The sequence below is a fragment of the Micropterus salmoides genome, unplaced genomic scaffold (assembly GCF_014851395.1).
Source record: "Micropterus salmoides isolate LMB-PRFRI ecotype aquatic unplaced genomic scaffold, ASM1485139v1 Ms_hic_scaffold_9, whole genome shotgun sequence".
In the NCBI taxonomy this organism is placed as follows: Eukaryota; Metazoa; Chordata; class Actinopteri; order Centrarchiformes; family Centrarchidae; genus Micropterus; species Micropterus salmoides.
This window is the reverse complement of record NW_024044681.1, coordinates 29,241,532-29,265,633: the sequence shown is the minus strand read 5'-3', so window position 1 is coordinate 29,265,633 and position 24,102 is coordinate 29,241,532. Positions and strand designations below refer to the sequence as shown.

Sequence of the window (24,102 nt, the reverse complement as noted above, 5' to 3'; positions counted from 1 at the left end):
TATGCCAATCTAGACATTCATATGCCTTAGTGTTAGCTTAGAGTAAGACCTATTAGGACTGCAGGAGCCTGCATTCTTGGCCATTCTTTGTTGATTTATGACTTGAAAGGGACATAAATCATAATGCCTTTCAAATGGGGATTTTTCATAGAGTGCTATTTTTCACATTTATATGTGCAATGTGCCACCATTTCTAAAACATGGTAGAGATCATCTTTCTAACACACGTGGACTGGTCAAGGTCAAGGTGAGGTGACATATGCCAAACAAGGTCAGTAGACATTTACATCAGACGCACCCGTGCCTGATAACACCGGCGGGGTGTGGCACACCGAACTTACCGAGCACACCGAGCCGATAGTTCATGGTGACCACAATGACATTTCCGTAGGCAGCAAGGACGCTGCCATCAAACATGTTCCCTGAGCCCTCCATGTAGGAGCCTCCGTGGATGAACAGCATCACAGGCTTCTTGCGACGATCCCGAATATCTGCACAACACAGAAAAACAACGGTGTTGGTTATTTTATGCTCATTCGTCAAATTGAAATTCTTTGCCACACTCTTCTCCTCCTGTTGAGCTTAAGGGTCCACAGGCAACAGGTTGTCTACTCAGTTTCAACTGACAGCTCTAGATTTGTATTACTGCAGCAGTCTTCTAAGTAAAAAGATCCATGCGCAGTTTTTGTAACCTCCTACAGCCAGTTATTCACAAGAAAAAAGGAGATGAAGATACTAAGTATGAAACATTTTTAGTGGACTGCCTTTAAGTTGGCAGCAAGTATTTCATGTCTTCCCCACTGGGCATTTCCTCTGTATTTTATTCTGTGATGTCTGTTTCCCCTGTCCTGGGCAGTAATGGTATCTTCCTAAACTGTCCCCTCCATGTGTGGAGCAAATGGTGCAGCCAGTTCTGATGCCCTCTCTGTTATTGGTGTCTTTGTACCCATCAGTGTGTTGCTATGGTTCACTCTGTTGGTCTGTGCCCCCCAAACCCACCACCCCCATGCAACCCCCGCCCCCCCCCCTCTCACAACGGCTGTGGTATGGTCTGAGTGTCTGAGTGTGGATAAGGTTGAGAGAGCTGCCAGTGCAGCCCAGTTAGGCTGAGTGTCTGCACTGTGCAGGGCCTGTGGATAATTTGTATGAAAGCCAGACCAAGTGGAAACATAAATAACAGCCACAGCATCTGTTTACCCTGATGAGCTTCAGTACTCAGAGATGGGAGAGAGAGAGAGAGAGAGAGAGAGAGAGAGAGAGAGAGAGATAAAGGAGGGAACAAAGAAGAAGAGAGAGGAAGGAGATGAAAATAGGGCAGTATGAGAGAACCGACAGGGGTAGAGACATGGATGGGAGGTTCTAACCAAAAAAAAAAACATGATTGCAAGGATGAAATGTTACAAAGCAAGTCATACATAGCGAGGTACGCTAATGAACACTCAGATTCACACAGGATTCACACCGTATTCACACACACACACACACACACACACACACACACACTCTTGCATAGGCAGCTGCGATGTTGAGTCGCTATGGAAACTGCTTCTCGCTAATAGAACTGCACCAGCCATTCCATTGGACTCACTGAATGCCTGTTGCCCTGGTAACAAATTCTACTCACGTATTTGCACACCCGCCTGCATCACCACCTGAATCTCAGGTTACACATGCACTCGGGTGCGTCACTCACAATCACACACACACAGGCACGAACATGGAAAGATGGCACATATGGCTTCACACATGCAGACATCTTTTATAGATCGTACGTATGACGAAAGTAGACCGTCTAAAAATAAAAATGTTCAATCGTACATTCTGATGCGCTGCTCTTTTCCTTCTCTCCTCTGGTGTATTCTGAATCTGGGCTGATTTCCCAGAGGATATGTAAACAAGTTCAATTATCCCGGCATTACCAGGACAGTATAGAGGAATGACATATCAGCAGGCCGTCATCAGCCCCCACTTGGCACTCACGGTAAACCTGAGACAAGGAACTTAGGCTAAGACATGTAGCAGCCATTTAAAAGGTCCAGTCAGTATTTTTGTAACTTTGAAGTTACTATTTTACTTACTAACTTACCTGTTTGCTTCACGATGGTCACAAGGGATAAAAATCAACGCAGGGGAGCCGTATATAGTCTTTTTAATTCCACACAGTCTTCCTCCTTTTCCAAACCTGGCACCTACATTATCCACAATGCAACTTGACTGCCAGATGGGTTGGCGATTCAGATAAGTTAACACTAGCAGCGGCTAATGTAGCCTCAAGCCACTAGCCTCAAGAGAGATGAGGTGGGGAGGTGCTGCAGAGATCTGTTCATTTTCAACTTGAAGTCTTTGGCGCCAAAAGATGTAGACTCAAGTGACACCACGTACTCCTCAACACATGATAATAGACTCTGATGTGTAAAATCGGAGGAGTTCCTTTTAAATTTAAATTTAGTAGATGTTTAGTTTGTTTGGTAGTTTTGTTTTTTCTCTGTCTCTGTCAGCTCTTTGGATCAACTGTATTGAAAGTCCTACTAGATAAAGATGAGTTGAGCTGAGTAGTGACAGGAGAGTTTCTAAGAGGTGGTGGGGTGATTCTTTTGTTTACATTTGGATGACGGATTGTGCCTTTAAGTTAATAGGGAGCCCCCTTTTCAAGCTAGCCTCTGCTCCATTAGCCTTGAGCAGAAAATGTATTTATCCATTGAGGCTTTCATTCATTGTTTTTTCTAAAAGGCTGAGCTGCAATAGTGTTTTTGTTTTTGTCCAAGTGAAATGAATATCTGTTGTTGTACTGTACAGCAGCTTGCAACTTTACCTATGATAGATCTACCAGTTATGTTAGTATTTAACAACTACAGCTCTGTTGAGATTTTTATTGAGCCCCAATGCACCTAAGTTGTTTGACCACTGAGGTTACACAAAGTTCACAAAGTAATCACATGGTGTTATAAGACATCAAGGTCATTACTGTATGAAGTGCATAACTATGAAACTTCAACTGCGACCTTTGACTGAAAACGGACTTAACTTTTGTTTCACTTTCAGCTTTGGTAAATTGGCACACTGGGAATAAAAGAGAGGCTGAAAAGATATTTTGTCTAATAATTCAGAACCACTGAAATCTCAGAAAAATTAAAAGTTATAACTGAAATATTTGCTAAGCCCAATAAAGGCTAAGAGTAAGCCAAAAAAAAAAAACTTAAACTAAATGGAAATAAGAATCCATTCACTTTGGAATAAAAGATAAAAAGCTCATGCATACCTACAATGCCTTAATGAAAGTTGGATAGGAAAAGGTCCAAGTGGCGTAAAAGAAGAAAACTTCTTGCAGTCTATCTCATCATGACAACATTTTTGGGGTTTCAGATGTTCATCAGGTAAGATTTAAAACAACATGTCTAGTTTACATTAATCAAAAGCTGGACACATGGTATAGGTATTTTGGTGAGAATACGGGCATTTGTCCAGTGATAATAAAAAATGTGAAGATAGCGCTCCATTTGCATGAGATGGTTTATTTGCAATATAGTGTTATAAAAAACATAAATAAGAGAAAGATGGAAACAAAGTTAAATGTGTGAAGAGAGGGAAGGAAGGAAGGGGCTCCGCACAAACAGAGAGGTGATTAGGGGTGTAGGTTCAAAGTGTTTCATTCTGCCTAAATCAAAGGCCTGTACAGCCAATAAGGAGGTCACTGTCTCGCCTGCCTGCCTCTAAAACACTGGCATATTATTCGCGCTAGTTTCTACCTAACCCGATACTACCCCGCTCCATTACATCTATTCTCAATGTAATGTCTTACCTTCCAATAGAAACTGCCTACTTTCTACTTTTCCACTATTCTGGTCCTCTCTCATTCACTCTTATGGAAATCTCAATTGATTTGGGCGGAAAAGTTTTTGCCTGACTAAGCGCTTAGTTTTTACACCCAAACCAGCGCCCGAGCTATGCAGTTTCTTGCAAACAAAAACATGATGCTATTATAGTATTTTCCAACAATGTTTGGGAACCTGTGTCCAATCCATACCTGAACAATTCAGTGAGGAATTCAGGCCTACCCGAGCACTCCTCATCCTGTCAAGAACCGTCAGGTGTTGGCAAATGTCAAGCTCTACCGGTTTCCTACTCATCCACCCCCTCAATCTCTCTTTTTCTACATCTCTCTCTCACTTTCAAAGCTCTATAAATGTCATTTCATAATGCACTTGTCTTCATTATGACTATTTTTTCCCTTCTCTCCCCCTCATTGCCCTCCCCTGTGCTCTCGCAGTGCTCAGCTTTTCCTTTTCTTTCATCTCTATTCTATCATTCTGCTCCTATCCTCGGCAATCCTGCATGAATCCTTCCTTCTGTTTTTACTGTTAAGAAACCACACAATTGGATTAGCTACATCTGTCTCTTTTTAAACCATACCAATTAGAGATGCAAGGAAGAGAGAATTCAATACCCAAATAGCACAGAGCTCAAAAAAACAAAAAAAACAACAACCACACACATTGGCACAAATTAGAGCACATGCACTCAGGCACAGATTTGCACATGCACTGTGCTTGAGTAGACACATGCACACATGGAAATGTAACACACTCTGTGTGTGCATAATGCTATGTAATATACAGTATGTCTGGGCACGTGTACAGAAACATGCGCACACTGTCTGAATAGATTTTGGCTGCATCAGTAAAGAGTAATGAGAGCATCTCCATTTGACTGCAGTGAACTTGAAAATGTACAGCAATGGCAGAAATATGCAGAAATCCTCCAATTTCTCCTACTTTAAAAATGAAGAACTGGAGAAATCCCAATAACACTATGAAGGACAATATTTTAGCAGACCGTTTCATAAGGACTTTAGTACAAGAATAAAAGCGCAGGTGAAAAAGGGCTGAATATTGATTTTCAGTGATGCATCACACAGGATAGTCAGAACATCAGCGTGTGGTTGATCAACCACATAGCAACCGAGACAGGAAAGTAAATTAGCTCCCCGTGCAAGTACCCAAAGAGCAGCGTTTGTGACGGGGGGAATCAAGAACAACTATTTAGTATGGAGCTCTTTATGCATTTTAGCTAAAAGCGTGCCAGTGAGAGGGAATGACATATTTGTGTGCTACTAAAAGCAGTTAACAATGGACAATGTAATGTGCACATAGAGTGATGAGTCTAAGATGAATACAGATACAAACACAGCATTCCCCACAGAGATTGAAAAATGGAGCACGAAGATTAAAAAAACATGCAATTAAAATACCTTCATCCCTTGGTCTGTTCATTGTAGACTCATCATGTTTTTTTGTGAGCGGACCTAAGGTTCAGAAAAGGGGGGGTGGAGACAAAAGACAAAATTCAAAAGATTGCATTTGCAGAAAAACAAGAGAAGATTAAAAGAGAAAAATAGCAAAGATGAGATGTTCTGCTCTGTTACGTTTCAGGGACTGCGTACAGCTGAAGACAAACTGTTTACAAGAATTACACACTGTTTCCTGAAAAGACAACCCCAGACTCATCTGTTTTAAATGCTTAGGATCTAGTCACGCACTGCCTCGTAAATGACCCCAGGGGCCACTTCTCCTCAACCCTTCTTCCAATCAGTCCTGACACACTGCTGCTTTGTAAAGAAAAATCAATGAGCAGAATCAAGCCATCACTCTCTTGGGTCAGAAAAAGCAAAGGAATGCCAAGATACTCTGTATCCTGCTCCAGCTTAGGACAGCGTTGCAGTCCTAGAGCAAATGTCCCTGCACAACTCAGACTGTCAAAACATTACACACCTACACACACAGGGGCTGGCACAGATACTCATCCTGAATACATGTGACCAGATACACACATTGTGCACAGAGAAATGACGGCATAGAGCCGGAAATGTGAGTCTTTCCTACCAAATTAGTTAAGAGAGAGCTGTGTTTGATATTTACACCACCTGCGAAGGCTTCCCTCAACAAGGTCAAAGAGGAGCTCAACATTAAGCTTTAATGCTAATGACAGTTAAATGCCCCACAGGGCATGACCAACAACAAGCATTTATCAGTGACCAACCAATGCCCTGGCACGTCAACCTCTGTAAGTCTTAACTGATAAGGATCCCATTAATTTGTTATTTCTTGGTTTCCATCAGCGCAGCTTTCCATCAGCCCCCAATTACCAATTCGTTTTGTGTCATTCTCAGTCACTGTCTCCATGCGCATGTCTTCGAGAAATCCATTACAACACACTCACGTTCACACATGCAGCCTCACACACATTAACGCCACACAAAGCATGCTAACAGTGTCCTTATCAACTGTTGCTGTCCTCCTTGTACCCACCTGGCTGCATGTTTCCTGCTCTCTGCTGGAGAGGCGTTACAGCGTCTCATTTAAAAGAATACTATACGTTGGGTTACCAAGGTGTTATCGCTCTGTTAATGTGCTGCTGTGGTAACCTCACAGTAAAGTAGTGGGGAAGTTCTGATTCTGATTCTGATTCTGAAGTGATGGCATATACAATTTTCACAATGCTTTGCATCTATTGACAAAAGGAGACATAGGTGTCACAATATAACAGGTTATATAATGAAATTGAGTTCTGTAACTCCCTTCTGCTACATAGCAAACATTTTACATTAATACATAAGCAATTCTAAAAATGGTAAACAGAAATTAACAATATTCAGTGGAGCAGTGCTGTGGATGAATTTGAGTTTAAGAGCCCGATAGCTTGGGGAAAAAAGCTGCTCTGGTGGTGTGGCAGCTGAAACTTCCATATCTATTTGCGGAAGGCAGCAGGGTGAACAGGCTGTGGCTGGGTGGGTACTGTCCTTTAGTATCCTTTGGGCTCTGCAGGCACCTCATCTCACCAATCACTGATGCTCGGGAGAAAGGTACCAATGATCTTCTGAGCAGTTTTAATCCCCCACTGCAGAGCCCTCTGGTCCTGGGCCATGCACATGCCAGTTTGTGATGTTTTCAGGATGCTTTCTATTGCTCCTCTGTAAAAACTGACCAGAACTTGACACAGGAATTTGGCCTTCTTAAGCTTACTCAAGAAAATAAGGCGTTTTTGAGCTTTCTTCACTAGTGTGGAGATGTGAGATGACCATGTCAGGTCTCTGTGATGCTGATTCCCAGGAACCTGAAACTGTTCCCCTGCTCCACCTCAGCTCCACTGATGTAGACAGGAGTGTGTGTCTTAACCTCCTTTTTCGCTGAAATCAATGACCAGCTCCTTAGTTTTGCTGATGTTGAGCAGTAAGTTGTTCTCTGAGCACCACTATGCAAGATTATGAATTTCCTCCTGATATGAAGTCTCATTGTTGTTTGAAATCTGGATGATGATGATGATGGTGGTGTCATCTACAAACTTCACAACAGAGTTCTCTCCATGTCGGAGAATGCAGTTGTGGGTGTACAGCATGAACAGGAGGTGGCAGAGCACACAGCCCTGGGGGGCTCCGGTGTTGAGTACTAGGTGAAGGAACTGTCTGGGGTCTGTTTGTGAGGAAGTCCAATATCCAGTTGCAGAGCGTTGTATTTAAACCCAGAGTGCTGAGTTTGCTGATCAGTTTCATGGGGAAGATTGTGTTGAATGCTGAGCTGAGCTGAAATCCACAAACAGCATTCTGATGGAGGTGTTGTTTTTCTCAAGGTGTGTGAGGGCTGAGTGGAGGGCAGTGGAGATGGCATCCTCTTTGGATCTGTTGGTTCTGAAAGCAAACTGGTGAGGGTGCAGGCTGGCTGGGATGTTGTTCTTTATGTGCTGAAGAACCGGTTTCTCAAAGCACTTCATCAGAATGGGGGTGAGAGCCACAGGGCGGTAGTCGTTCAGACTGGACACTGCAGACTTTTTAGGTACAGGAATGATGGTGGCTGTCTTGAAGCAGGTAGGAACCTGCCCGGATCACTGCACTCCACCATTATAATGCTGCATTTTCACCCATCTCTCTATATGAATATGGTTTCCTGATATAAAATGTTTATCGTCCGTCTAAATGGAAAAGGATCAATGCTGAATGGATTTGCTGCATCCTCTGAGTACCACCACGCCGGCGCCTGATCCAGAGAGCACTTCCTGACACAGATGGAGATAGTACAGTAGTTGGTCCTGCACCACACAGCAAACAGGTAGACAGACCGGTAATGGATAAAAGGGCACATTAGTCCGCCATATTGTCAGCACTTCCCCACTACTTAGCACCACTCTAAAACCACACCTCACCACTTAATGGAGATTACTCTGATTTTATTTGTTTTTTTAATGTCTAATAAAGAGCTAACCTATAGGTGAGGATAGGATCCATTCAAACAGACAGTCTCTCTTTGTAGTGGATCATCAGACTTCACCTTAAGACTTAATTCACCTGCGTCACCAAATCTTTTTTAGTAACAACTAGAATTACCGACCACCAAACTTATGTTGTTTACCACATCCAGGACCAGGCCACAAAACATCCCTCCGGTTGTCACTCCGGGGGGAAGTGAAATAGAGGTTGTTAACTCCTACAAACATCTGGGTCTATTGATATAATAAGTTGTATTTTTCTTTTAATGTAAAAAAGCGACTTGTGGCAACCACTTTTTTATCTGTTCTGGACTATGGTGATTTTGAATATATGTATACCTCTGCACAGTCTTCATATGATCGACACAGCTTACCATGCTTCCTTGAGGTCTATTACAAATTGTAAAGCGCTGACTCACCACTGTGAGCTCTACTCTCAGGTAGAATGGCCTCCTCTGGCTACCCGAAGGCTATGTCATTGGTACAATTTCATATACAAGGCAATTTGTAATTTGCTGCCAAGCTCCCTATGTGTTCATATCATGCAGAAAAGTAATGGGCGACACTCTTTGCGTTCTCAGGACTTCTTTATGCTCTCTGTGCCAAATACCCGTATGGAAACGGGAAAGAAGGCATTTATGTATTCTACACCCTCAGCATACGTTGCAAAAGGACTTGAAACTCACTGAATTAAACTCGCTAAACGCATTTAAATCCAAAATGAAAGACTTAGAGGCAGATGTCTTAATATGTAAATGTTCTTAGATTGTGAAAATTATTTAAAATGATTTTCTGAAATGTTAGCTTACCAGTGTTATTTGTCTGTACCTATGTGTTTGTATTTTTTATATGCTGCTGCCTGTCTTGGCCAGGTCACCCTTGCAATCGCAATGGGATGCACCTGGTTAAATAAAGGTTAAATAAAAAAATTAAAAAATTTAAATAAAGTGGGGCCACACAATGAGGAAGCTGTGTGGAAAATCTGGGTAATTTTATAACCGGAAGTCAAAATTCTTTGACTTCATGCGCCACTTAGCAGCTTTCATAGGAATGGAGCCCTGCCTCCAACGAGATGATGAGATGTAGGAAAGTCCGTCCTGTGCTAGCTCATTGTGAGTCAACATGTGTGTGAAATTTGGAATCACCCAATTAATTTTTAAATGATGGCTAAAAACCTATTTTGAGGTCACAATGACCTTTGAGTCAAAAGTGTCACCTGCGTCCTGTGTACTAAAGTACAAATATTTCAGATTCCAACGTTTCCGGCTCTAGGATGAATGGTCATGTCACAATGGTCACATTAAACTAGAAATAAAATATGTAAAAAGTATCGATATCTGTATCGGCAATACCAGCTTGGGTATTACTTGGATCGTATAGCAAGTAAGTTGTATTGCACATCTCTAGTCACAATCCCCCATCTGTTTAAGGTAAAGGGTACAAGGTAGATTTATTTGTTACATTACAACAGGTTGTAAAGTTGAGTTTGTAACTCCCTTCTGCTATGTAGCAGACAATATACAGTAATCTAAAAGCAATTACAAAAATGGAAAACAGAAATGAACTATATTCAGTGAGTTATGGTGTTGAATAATGGCCAAGCAAGTGTTTTTCCAAGACATGTTGCAATAAAGTTGACCTTTGGGGCAAAAAATGTCTTCACTGTATTGTTGTATCCCATTAAACATAAAACTGAGAAAAGCAGCAAAGCAATAAATGACTTAAACAATTCATTGATTGTCAAATACTTGTTAGCAATATTTTAATTGTCTGACTAATAGATTAATAATTTCAGTATTAGTTGTTAGCATATTGTGACTACTGTATCTTACTGCTGGCACCCTTCGCAGAAATTGACAGCATTACTACATGCTGATGTGACCAAGACCATAAGTGGTTGTTATCTGGGTAAAAAAAAGAAAAAGCATTTACGAATAATAAAAAAGAAAGGATAATAAGCATAAACCCAATATATCAAAATATATCAAATAAAGATTTGCATTTTATATATATATATATATATTTGAATTGAATTGAGAGACAGAGAGAATATCTAGGTCTTGACTTCTGACAATGAACTTCTGACCTTTGAAGAAAGACTACAATGCTTTAGACAAGGCAAGAAGTAGGATATAGCCAAAAGGGAAACACAAACACACTTTTTAGAGTCAAAAACATCTTTCCCATCTGCCTCAGTAGAGAGGCCTGCCGGTAAGTTGATGGTCAAATTATGTAATGGGCCACTGGTCACTGAAATACATTGGCCTCCACAGGAGCATTTAGCTCTGGTTTTCCCAGTACTGTTTGACCTAATGCAGCTCCATCTCTCAGTCAACAGCATTTCTGTTCGGTTCAGTGAGCTAGTGGCCAGAGCGCAAGCTGTCTCCTGTCCCTCTCCATTTCCTCAGTGCAGTAAACGGGATGAAGCTGCAGTATGTCATGTCTACGGTGGCCTGTCTGCTTGACAAGGTGTCAGACACAGCTTCAGTTCAACCCCCCCTGTATCCAGGCAGCAGCTTCCAGCACATGCAGTCCTATCCTTCTGCATCTCCATCTCTTCTACTGTGCCCCCAGCCTCCAGCTCCATCCTTGCCTCCACTGTCCTGCCTCCTGAAATATGGTTTTTAATAAAGAGCACGGTAAATGGCTGCTCTAGCGGCAATAAAAATGAAGGATTTTAGACCCTTGGCTGAGCAGTGTCTTGAGGAAATGGGAATGCAGTGAGACAGTACTCTTGCTTAGAAGCCTGGCCACACAGGAGAGTTAGAGTGGAACACTGTAGAAGGAGGTAGGGTGTGAGAGAGAGACAAAGGGAGAATGTAAAACTCACTGTTCAATCAACAAGACCATTTGTGTTATTTACATTATTCTAAGAAGTTATTTGAATTTCATTTGTGTTGAAAAAGTAGCAGACTACATAGTGGCCTGTTAGGGAAGGGCACGAAGCTGATTTGCATTCAGAACAGTGACCCCTTCTACAGCCATCTGCATAAAGATGGAGGAGAGAAGAGAGGAGTAGAGACAAGGATGATTTCAGGGAGGAGAAAGCAGGAGGGGTGAACAGATGCAGAAAGAAAAGAGCTGCAAATTTTCTTTTGTCCAAACAATATCGCAGAGTACATGTTCAGTGAGAGTATTTCCAGGTTTGAAACAGATATATCATATAGGTGTGTGACTTCAGGTAGAATGGGAAGATAATGCATAATGTTGTACTGTGGAGATTAAATGTGTCAAAATCCAAATAACCAAAGCCAAACATTTAGATTCAGACTTTATAGGATTCTGTGCTGCCAATTCATTTTGGCCCACCTAGAACCGCGATGAGTGGCAATACAGCTGCTCCATGCCAAACACAGCACAATACAGCACCATCGTCCTCCCTTGCTTGACCATAACCCACTGGTACCAAGTTAGCAAGCTTACATACTAGCTAAAACAGCTTAGTCCAGCTGAAACTAAACTAACTAAGAGCAGCTTTGTGAGGCTTTACTTGCTGACAATGCTAACATGCTGATGTTTAGCAGGTATGATGTTTACCATGTTCATCGTCTTAGTTTGGCATTCTGAGTATTGCTACTTAGCACTAAACAATGTATCAACAGAAGTGATTATTTTTGGAGGGATTTGAATGAACCCAAATATTGGACAAATAAAATTTTGAGCAGTAGAGAGCTCTGAATTAAAAGAGACCACCAAAGTTATTACAATTCATCGCAAGAGAGTATGGATCTCTGTAGCAAATCTCATGATGTTTCATCAAATACTTGGTGAGAATTCTCTCTCATAACCACATGTCACCTCATTGTAAGGAACAGTCAGGGCATCATCACAGTCAATAGGAAAATTCATCAAGGAGACATGAATGTACGAATTTTATGGCATCTTTCTTAATTAATACATTTCCCTGAAAACACGCTAAAGGAAAGGTCAGGAGACTAGCAAAGTCAGAGGTATTTATCGTCTGGGGACCATGTATGTCTATACAATATTCCCTGGCAATCCATGCATTCAATCTGGACATTGCCATCCCCAGATATCCGTCCCAGGTGTGGCTAAAAACTTTAATGCTGAGCTAAAGACAGATAATTTGTCTTTGAGGACATGAACAGTGGCATCTCCAGCAAGAGGACTGTGTTGAGGTTTAAATCAGTTGTGACGTTGTTTGACGTTGCTATGCTTAAAATATGTTTATAAATGAACACTACCAATCAAATCTGATCAAACCACACTCACTAAGAAGTTTTTTGCCCCAATTTTCCACTTTAATTGTTGTTTATTTAGTCCTGAAAATTGAACGTCATAGCAAAATACAAGTTTTCAGGGGCTTCAAAAGCTGGTACTTCTAACATAATCGTTAGTCTAACACCATGTAAACAAACACAGTATTTTGACTGCCGTTATGTGTAAAATGTAGTGTGTTTTCAGGGGCACTTCACCCTCCTTCTGTCTCTATTTCTCTCTCACACACAAGGCTAAACATATCCTTGGGGACGGCATCAGTCTTGTGTAAGCAGTGACCCCTGACAATAAGTGACAGATTCTGACAAGCGGACAGGACTACATGTAAAATCAGTCTCACTCATTTGCACACCTTCTCCCCTGGGAATAACACTGGAGCTTCTGCATCATCCTCTCTGTGAGTATGTGACATATGTACTATACAGCATACACACAGTCTCCTCTCATTCCATGTAGGTACACTGTCTGTTATTTACTAAGAGTAGTTAAAAAGCATTTCATCATCTTTTTTCCCAGTCGCTCTTCTATCTTTTTCACAGCATCTCTGGTGCTTTGGTCTCGCTTTATACCCCAATCATACTTGATATTTTAGCAATTAATCAGTTTCCATCTTTTTGACAGGCCACAGAGCATTCATCAATAAAATACATAATCTGTAATACTAACTCAAGCTCAGTGTTGAAATACAACAACGACTTAATATATGAGCAGTAGCAATAAAGCATAAATGTGTTTTCTTGAGTACTCTCAGTCAACTCTCAGGTGAGCCCATTAGTCATAGACTTTGCAACATTTAATCATTAGCCCTGCTTACTATCACCCAGGAGCATAAGCCTTGCCTCCAAAGTTACACTTTGATCCTGTGTTCTTTTACCTGCCCATCTGCTTCCTCAAACCCTCAAACCCACTGTATCATTAATGCAAGAAGTACACCCAGATAGCCCATGAAGATCTGGACGTTTTGCCCTATAGTAATTTTTAGTTTTTGTCTAATATCACCCCAAGAGGCCTAAACAAGGTTGTCTTTTCAATTGTATATGCTATATTTTCTCCTAAGATAAGATTTACAGTGCAGCATCCATACAAGAGTACAAGAGTAAGTAAAAAGGCCTCATTCCAGTTAAAGCATGAAACTGGGGTGTGCATACCAACACGGTGGTCACTGAGGTTTAAAACCATAAGCTAACAACACTAAAAACACAGTTAATTACAGCACTTTGTTGATTAGTTTGATTCAAACCAGCACAAAGAAAATGCAGCCTTGGTAACATAGTTTGTCAATAGTTTTAATCTTATGCCAATTAATGTCAATCAATTCTATTTAACAAAAATGCCATGTATGACAATGTGAATGTTGATCTGTCAACTGAAAGGATAAAAAAATGTGCAAGTTAGTCCAGCTGACTTGTGGAGGATTAAAAGTAAATGATACCTTTTTCATATATACCACAACTGAAGATGGAAGTCACATGTCAAACAGAAGCCAAGTTAGCACCAAGGTTAATGAGATAATCTGCTAGCATGTTTCCTGCCAACGGACCACTACTGGCTGTACGAGCTGTTAGAGTGTTATAAGACCACACATACTGCCTGGGGTTTTCTGATATTAGTTTTCAAGGGTCGTGATAAACAGTCTTTGCCCTTTTCCCCTTTGCTATGGACAATTTTTTACCAGTTTTTCTCTGTAATGTTTTAACCTTTTTACAAAAGGAGACAAGCTAGCAAAGCTTGATAGAATATTTTGGCTTGTTCTATTTACTCATTGACAAACTCAATTAATCAATTCATTGACCATGAAATGATCAAAACAAATCTGTTGCAGTTATGTTACATTTACATTTATTCATTTAGCTGACGCTATTTATCCAAAGCGACTGACAATTGCTATACATGTATACATGAAGTTCTCACCCCTCTGGAGCAACTAGGGGTTAAGTGTCTTGCTCAGGTACACATTGGTGGATGTGTCAGAACATTTAAGCTTTATTGCTACTGCTAATGTTAGCATTGGTAATGCTAGCTCGTTACTATTTACTGACTATTAAAATGAAGTAATGTGAAATGTTATTATGTATTATATTTGCTGTTTTTTCTTTAACCCAGCTGCCACAGTATGTAGTATGCTGCCATATAAGTACATTATGTACTAGCCTACTGTGGCTGGGCTAGTATTCCTAGCCTAGCCACAGTAGTATAGCATCCATGTCTATGAAATGATCAGCAAATCTCTTGACTGTTATATCAGTGTAGGTCATGCTAGCCTGTTACTATAAGGGCTTCAAGACAACATTGAAAGTAATGTGATTACACTGACAAACTTCAATAAGAAGAAATGAACAGAATATCAGAAACAATTGAATTAAAGATAAAGAAAACAGTGCTTTTTGGAAAACTTTATCAACTTGTGTCTGTGAATAATTTTTTCATTTGAATGATGATTTTCCTCTTTTACTGTGATGTAACAAAGTATTAATGGTATCAGCGAGTCGCTGATTTATTACATCAGTGTTTCACTTTGTTCAGTCAATCAAATAAATGTGACTGACTCTACAGTTCTCACGCAAAAGGTTAATGTTAGCAAGCTAACAAGTATTATGTAGGTAGGCTATAGTGTTCATACATGGTTTAAATAAATTAGTGTTAGTCAAGCTAAAATGTAGCACGTCACCATGTGGCTAAGTGGTACAAAAACCAGCGACTTAGTAGAACATATTCTGTATGAATTTTTAATATTTGATCAAATTAATTAAGTATGAGCAATAAAAATGAAGTGCATCTAATTGCTTAAGAGTAGTTCACACAGGAGTCACATGAAGATTGCACATGTGACTATGCAGTATATACTTTTAGAAAATGATTAGACTCAGTAACCGATAGTAATTGAGACTGATATTAATACAAACCCAGGAGATTATCAGAGAATATATTCTTTGGTAATCTCCTGGTTGTCTTTTGGATCACGATAAGAGCTCTTCTTCCACCGAATATAATCCTGAATAACTTATCAGAATGACGCTATCCCAGGGAGTACTGGAACACTGGCACAATTATGAAATTGATTAGAAAAGCACAAGCTGTTCTTACACTCTGAAACAGTTGTAACTAATCTTCTCTCTCAGTTTGATGCAAATAGACAGACCTGGGATTTTACTCTTACCCTGACCTTTTTCTGACCCGTTCCAAATGTAAAAAAATAGTAGTAAATAGTTTAACGGGCCAAGACTAAGTTTATCTCTTACTATATCTAGTTGGCCCTATGAGAGTTTTGTCTCACTCACCATCTTCAGTGGGTACATAGATGTTGAGGTAAAGACAGTCCTCACTCTGGTTCTGAACATAGGTCGCTGCAGCATCCAGGTTGTCTGTGAACCACACTGGCAGCATGATCTCAGGTAAAACCCCGTGCACATTCTGGGGACACACTGGCGCATACTGGGTCGCATTGCGAATCTCTTGCCAGGAGCCTGGAGCTTCAGGAGGCTGGAAGCGACGCTCGCCGATAGGTGCAGTGGCATATGGCACACCTAAGTACTGTTCCACGGGGCCCAAGATGTCATTGTTGAGCTCCTTCCTGATACCCCGTATCTTTCCATAGCCTGTGGATACTATGGGGTGTTTCAGGTCAACTCGTTGACATGAGGAAAGGGTGAGGTGTAGCACTAGTCCCAAGAGCCACAGCAGACAGTGATTAGCAACCTGCTGAGAAGTATAATGACGCTTCCCACCATAGCCTTGGTGGCTGGCAGCATTGAGAGGAAAAAACAACATGTCCAAAATAAAGGCTCTTTTAGTCATATCACTAGGACTTCAGCTGGCTATAGAGAGGGATCACAAACTCAGTGGGTTATGGGAGATAACAAAGGCAAAAAGAGGATTTGTTGGCGGGGACAGGTTAACAGTTCTCCTTGGGTGACATGGTGAGGCAGAGGGACAGGTAGCATTCTCAGGTAGACTCTGTGGTCTCATCCATCTTCCACTTTGGAACTCTTGATGGGTCCAGAGCTGCAGTCAGGAAGCCAATTACACCTGGAAGACACAGACAGGTTGCAGGTTTGAGTCAGTGTGTGTGAATAGGTGTGCTCTTTAAGCCCTGCCAGTGTGTTTAAAAAGGCACAAGAGGGCAATATGGGTTGATTTTTCTTAAGATGAAATGTCTGTTAGCCCAAAAAAGAAGGAATAATGACTATTCAGTGTAGAAGACTCCTTTGTGGTACATTTATATTAACCAAAGGCAAAGGTTTGCTATTCTGTCTACCATAACATACACCAAGAGTCTGTAATGTCACATGATTTAGTGATCTTGAACATACTTGAAAATATTGATGTCAGAGAGAATATAACCACTTATAGTAAAGTTGTTTCACAAAAGAAAATTCTGTTGTTACAAAGCATCGCAAATGTTGGAGTTTTGGACTAATATTAGATATTACTGCATCCACACAATAGACAAATATACAAGATTTTATGCACAGAAACAATAGTTACATTGAAGCAAAACATTACTTATTTTTTGTGTGAATAATCAATGCATAAGTCAAATTAATTCAAAACTCAACAATACGTACTGCAGCAGAATTCACCCTCAAACAATTTTAGAATGACTGAATACTTTTTAATTATTGAAATATATATATATAAAAAAATGATTGAGGCCAAATGAGCACACAATGTAATGGATTCCTGGTTAGCAGCAGATGACAGAACACCAATAAATTATTGAGGAAATCATCTGTGTTAGTGATGGGCTACTGGGTAAGACATAGACCTAGAATGAAGTTCTCTCTGTCTGTCCTGTCCAGTGGGCTAAGTCATTTATCATAAACGCAGTTCTTTTCCTTATTTTACTTGCATTTTATACTTAAATGTGAAATAATAAAAATTCCTATCCTATCTTTCTAGTCAAAAATTATTATTATTTTGACATGCTTAGCTCTGTGGATGACAATGTTCAGCCTGTTAGTGGATTGGTCCACCATTTTGGTTTATGACCAAATACCTGCAAAATGAATGACATTCCCATCAGCCTCAGTTGTACTTTGTGTTTTGTGCCATTTAGCAAATGTTAGCATGCTAACACGCTAAGATGGTGAACATGGTAAACATTATATCTGCTAAACATCAGCATGCATTGTCATTGTCATTTCGAGCATATCAGCATGCGGATGCTAGCTAGCATTTAGCTCAAGGCACCAGAGGCACTAGCATAACTGGGTGCACATCTTTATTGAATATGAAACCACCAGAAAATATGCCACTATGTTGACTTCCTGTGTGTTCTCCACAAGGGCATTTTCTATCCAATGGTTTCTTTCCAGATGACTAACTTCTTGCCACTGTGTTAATTCTTTTTTGTTTTTTAACTGCCATGTTCACCAGCTAGCTCATTGCTACTTAATCAATTACCATTGAGAGTCATGTGCTTGTAGTTTTTTATTTTTTCTATGTACTTATCCTTAATATATTTTGGGTGTAAACACACCTGCATTTTAGAGAGAGTTGTAAACCTGTGATCACATCACCCCAGGCACACTGGGGTGCAAACTGTGAAAAGTGCCAAATGTAATGCGCTAGGCTATAGAAATCAAACAAGTCATGAACAATTCCATGGTTACATTTTAATCTGCCTTAACATGCTATCAGAAACATTGGAAATAAATGTTGAGCAAGTTGACCACGAACTCTAAAATGTATCCAACTAGGAAGATAAGGAGTTTTGTAATTATTACAAGAGAATAAAAACAGAATGAACATGTGAAGGCAGAACTAAGTGTCTAAGAATATTCGGTCTGGTTGCAAAAACTTAATATTTAGTCTTAAGGGAACCTTTTTCAATGACCATGGTGTATTGTGGTCCCTGCTTCATATTTTCATCTTGCAGATAATTACAGTACTTTGAAGTTTAAAACAACACCTGTCTTGTAATCAACTTGAATCCACAGAGAACACAAAATAAATAAAAACACTTTCACACATCATTCTGAGGAGTGAACAAACCAAACCCAATTGGCCCTTTAGCCATACACACTGTGTCAGAGGTAGCCTTTCCCTCTCAACTCAGTTCAGTTGGTTCTTGCTTCCACATCATTACAGATGAATGGGCAGTGCTTATCTCGCTCTGGCTTTGGGAGACGGAGCCGTTTAGGTGTGATAAAGGCTTTATGTGGCGCTAACTGTTGGTTGAATGCCACCTCATCCCTCCACCCTCAACCCGGCAATATCCACACTCCACTGCGAGCCAGCAGCATTGGATGACAGTGAAATACAGCGGAAAGATGGTCTGCAACATTAAAGGATGTTAAAAGTTTGTGATGTGAGTAGTACTATAAGGACAAAACAGGAACTCTCTGGAAAATATTCAGGTCATTAAAGGGTAGCTTCAGTATTTTCCCATGTTTTGTGTCTATTTTACTAAGAAGGGCAATTTTTTAAAAAATTGGTCCAGTATTGAGCAAGTGCTCAGCAGTTGGCAGTAGTGAAACAGGACTGCAGCGTAATCCTTGTGGGCAATTGCTCATCAAAATACGCATTGACAGATTGTTGTATGTGTCTGACAACATTGTGGAAAGTACAGAGATAGACATTTTTTAAAAAGAGTTATATCCTTTTTTGTTAAACCAAAAACAGTCACTATTGATTTAGAGAAGTCATTAGACTTATTTAAAGAAAGAAATTAGGGAGATGTGTTCACTCTCCAAAATTGCTTATCTCATTTTTGCTTAATTTTTTTTTTACCTAGGTAAGTACATTTAAATGAATAGTTATTTTTGGGTTATTCGCTTTCTTGATGATAGTTAGATGATGAACATCATTCCATTCTAACGTCTGTTAAATATGAAGCTACATTCAGGAGACGGTTAGCTTAGCTTAGCATTGCATAAAATGTGGAAACATGAGGAGACAGCTACCCAGGCTGTGTCCAAAGGTAACAAAATCCACCTACCAGCACCACTTTAGTTCACTACTTGACACATTATATCTTGTTTGTTAAGAGAAAATTAAATGAAAAAATGAGTTGTGTTTTTACAGGGGGTTATGTGTGGGACTATTTCTTGTTGTCACCAGGTTACCATGCAACCAGCTAAGACTCCAGGCAGTCACTGCACCTGGCCAAGAAAAATTTATACACGCAAACCCACAAAATGTTAGTTTTTACACTTCTGTTTTTCTACAGATTAAACTAACAAGATATAATATGTTAATTAGTGAGCTTTAGAGATGCTGGTTAACAAGATTTCCTACCTTCGGACATGCACAGCCACGCAAGCTTTTTCCCCTGTTTCCAGTCTTTAAGCTAAGCTAAGCTAACAGGCTGCTGGCTGCGGCAGTGGTATTGATGTTCCAGCAACCAAACTGCACACAATCAATATTAAGAGGTGTTGGTAAGTTGGTAAATTCAAGGCCGAAGACTGAAAATGACACAGACTGAAGTACTGTAAGTAGTACAACCACACACACATCCAATATAGGCTACACTATCCAGAACATGGTATAAAGCCTGTGGTTCCAAATAACACTGAATTAGATCTGCTGCCACTTCTCACTGTTTACATTTGCTATAGTTTCATTATGATTATGATTTTTACAACAGCCATCTGTCCTCGTATTCTGTCGCTACAAATGACTTAACATATAGAACATGGGTTAAGTGTCTGTGGCCTGTCAGATTGTTCTCTATAATGCTTGCCTCCCTGAATGTACTAGCAATGATGTACACACACGTGCATAAAACCAATGAGGCATCAGATGTTGCATATGAGTAAAGGCGCTATGCTAAGCACAAATTGGTCTGTTCTCAACCTCTCACATGTGCCTTGAAAATGGTAGTACCCTAACATCTGTTCCTTTCAACCATCCGTGAGATAAAACGACATTGAGCGTGCATCTTCAAACATAAAATGGGACAAACCGACACACATATCACCAGGCTGATTTAAGCTGTTTTCTCTTATATAATAGGTAGTCCTGTCAGCTGAAGCTGTCTGAGAAGGTAACGTCTCTGTCAGTGGGACACTTTCATGGGTATGCTTAAAATGGAATGGTCAGAGTGGTCTGTGAAAACTTTCGCAGAATGGTAGTGTTGGGAAAAAGCTTGCCTTGGGATTTTATATTGCTTTGTTTCCAACTTTGAGTGTTAAAACGACATGCAATACTTCAGCTGTCAAGCTGCTCTCCTCTGCTAGTCAACATCTGAGGATGACAAGCAGCTTAGCAAGCCAGAAACAGAGTGCTGAATTTTTTACTAAACTTGGGCATCTGCTATGTACCGTCACTGGGCTTAGAGAAAGGGAACCTTTAATTAAAATACAGAACAAAGCCCTAGTGGTTGTATGCTGTATTCCCCTGCAACCAGCAATGACTAGATACAATAATCCATTGTCTCTATGCATTGATATCTGATGGGAAAGATAATTCCCTTCTGCGAGCGACATCAATAGTGCCATTTAGAGTTTGCATGGAATGACTTTGAAAGCAAATCCATCCTATTCCTAGGCCACTGGACACCTTGCCTGAATTGTGTCCACTTATTTCTTTCACTGAACCGGCGCCTGCGAGAGTAATTGATACACGACTACGCTACAGGTGTCATTCCTATTCTTAGAGAAATGGGGAAAAACTTTACATGTAGTACTAAACATCCTTGCGCAATTATTCTGTAATGAATGTTCTAGGCAGGCATACAAAATGAATTGCTATGCCTTAACTGCAATGATTGCAAATGTGCATTTGGGAGGTTAAGAATTTAATAAATTTCTGAAAAATCTGTATATTTGGTAGATTTCTTTCAGTGAGCAAACATGCAGCAGACTTGACCATAGCCACTCAGCATGATGTAAGTGTATGGTGCTGCCCATGGGCATTATGGCAAGAAAATAATCTTGTAGTTAACATCTACTGGAGGAAAATGTGGAAGGTAAAGGGAATTTTCCTTTTAGCAGATATAGTGAGAAGCATTTATGTGATTTTGATTAAAAGAGATGTTTAGAGGCTTTAATGTTCCTTTAAATCTTTAATGGACTGGGCAAAATTAACAAGTCGTCTTGTTGATGAAGTGAGAGTGAGCTCCAGAAGAAGTGGAGCTAAGATTAGACTTGTCAGGCTACATATGTAGGCTCAGCCAAGGGGCCTCATCCTTCTTTCACACTAGACATTGAAGCTATCCAGAATCTGCCCCAATGCCTCCCTGTATAGATTGCCAGGGTGCACTGGGTGATACAGGGAGATGAGGGAAGAAATGGCTGCCACTCCCGGAAAGTGCAACATGAGTTCAGAATTTAAAAGTAACCACTAGAAAAGTCAGTTCCTCTCCTTTGTAATCTGTAACAATGATGCACCGAAGGATTTGGCAGCCTTACAGGGTAAATCAGTTCATTTTAAAATTCAGTACTAACAAGGCAGTTTTAGCCTATTCTTGTCAATTAGGATCATGTGTGATTCATTTGCTTTGACACCTACCTAGTGAACTCAAATAAAAGCCATCCAGCACGTAACTTCTGAAAATATTTGGTAAAAATAACGTCCAAACTGAATTAAAAAAAAAAGTATTTTAATGCGAGAAAATAGTTAAAACAGCCCCTAAAAGATTGCTGTCTTCCAACTATATGACATGCCATATAATGAAGACTGAAGCCCCTGAAGACAAGGCGAGGTCTGCAGAGGGTAAGAGGCAGAGATTTTGCAGACTTTATGTCAATTGAGCTTTAAACCATATTAGGATTATTGTAATAGGATCACTGTTGAACATTCTACATATGTATTTTGTAAAATATTCTTCTGAGTTGTGGAGATGAAATATTAACGTTGACTTCAACAGCGTCATTAAAGCTTTATCTCCATGCAGCTGATAAGAATGTCTGTAACATATCAGTCAGGCAGGGTGATAAGTCATACTGGAGTGTTGGGAGGGTATACCCATGATAGGCACAAATGTAGTAATTCCTCAAGAAAAACTTAGGTAGTGGCTGAGCCTTATGATATCTGTCAGCCATTTGATTTAGACATCACATCATTTGGGCTAGGGTTGGACGGCGATGTGGTAAAAAAAACACAGACAGATTTTACTTTAACAAGAGAGTATTAAAATACTCCTTTGTCTGTTTTATTATTTATTTAATTTTGTATTGATTTGTCACCGGGCCGGACAGGGGGGCAGACACGGGGATGGGGGGGCACAAACAGACAGCACAGAGAAAGGACAACACCTGTAAGAGAAGGGGGAAAGGGGGATGGAAGGTGGGGACAACAGGGAAAAGCTGTGGGAAACACCAATTGCAGAAAGATTTACAATTTTAACAAAAATGAGTTCTTGCAAAATGCAGTGAGACTAAAGCATTGAAATATTATACTTTAGGACTTTGTGTCCAAGACAGTTGAGCAAGAATAATAAAATACCTGAACCATCTGCATCATTGTTATGCATTCAAAAATTCAGGTTATCTATAGATATCTATAGACTATCAGAACCAGATGCACGGAGCCCGGACATACACCTTAATAATCAGTTTCAACACAGACAGAAAAAAGACAACACCTCATCCTGATGTTGTCAGACCATATATAGTGGATACCCACATTGGTTGCTGGTGTTCATTGCAGCGATGCATCAATGCAATCCCCATATAGGCACAGGGAAGCCGCCCCTCCTATCAACACAGGAGGTCTATCCACAGTTAAAATCATAATTTTCAAGCTGTTTGGTGTGTTACAAATGTCAGACATGTATTTACGATACGGGATACTTATTAAATAAAAAAATGTCCATACCATAATACTTTATCTTTTGTAGATAGAAACAGTAATATTACAAAAACATTTAAATCTGCTGTGCAGAACTTTTGTTTCCACTTTCTGATGGTGAGAGTAATTAAAACAACTCCGTCGACACGTGCTTATGATGAATAGGCTCTGCCATACTGAGTTGCTGCTGTCGCAATGGTCATTCCCTCCTTCAACTCTGGTAAACCAATCATTGCTGGTGGGAATAAAACACATCAGTACCAGTTCGTCAGTGCGGGAATGTCGCCAAGAACATCAGATTTAAAAACTCTGGTGTACTATGAATACAGAGAGATTTATCTGGCGGTGAGAGGCTTAATCTACATTGTGTGAACTCCTTTGACTGTAAAGGACATTCATTTATATGTAAAAGTCCCTCTTTGTAAAACTATAGCTTTAAGATGCACCTACCTGACATAATTTGTTTCTAAGTATATTCATTGTCCCCAGAGGATGATTTCTAAATATCTTCATGACCCCCTCATTCCTTTATCTTTCTACTATGCATTACCTTCTTCAAAACCTTTGGCACAATTTCCATTACATTTGGACTGCATAGTTATTGTCCCTTACAGGGTGTTATAAACCGTTTACTAAATTATTTATATGCTGCTTATAAATGCTAAATAGGGGACTTCAAGTAAAATGTTAGCGTTAATCTGTTTGAGAAAATAAACATTTTAGGTTGTTAGTTTTTCACAGGGTTAATTTCACGGGGACCCCACACTTGTGGAGAACCACTGTGTTGTAAGTGCCGATGAAGGCTGTGAGCTTCATCCCACAATTTATTATATTTACCATAAGCTCTCCAGACTCAAAGAGCAGCTCAATCAG

At 40.1% G+C, this 24,102-nt stretch overlaps 1 protein-coding gene across 1 annotated transcript in view; it reads right to left on the bottom strand.

The window, feature by feature from the left end:
• Positions 1-24,102, bottom strand: part of nlgn2b (neuroligin 2b) — a 64,439-nt gene that overhangs the window by 22,185 nt on the left and 18,152 nt on the right. Inside the window, exons 2-4 of the mRNA XM_038709478.1 lie at positions 15,774-16,521; positions 5,249-5,302; positions 342-491 (exon numbers count right to left, since the gene is read on the bottom strand). Coding sequence (XP_038565406.1) covers positions 342-491; positions 5,249-5,302; positions 15,774-16,290 — 721 coding nt within the window. The 5' untranslated portion in view covers positions 16,291-16,521. The remainder of the gene's footprint in view (positions 1-341; positions 492-5,248; positions 5,303-15,773; positions 16,522-24,102) is intronic.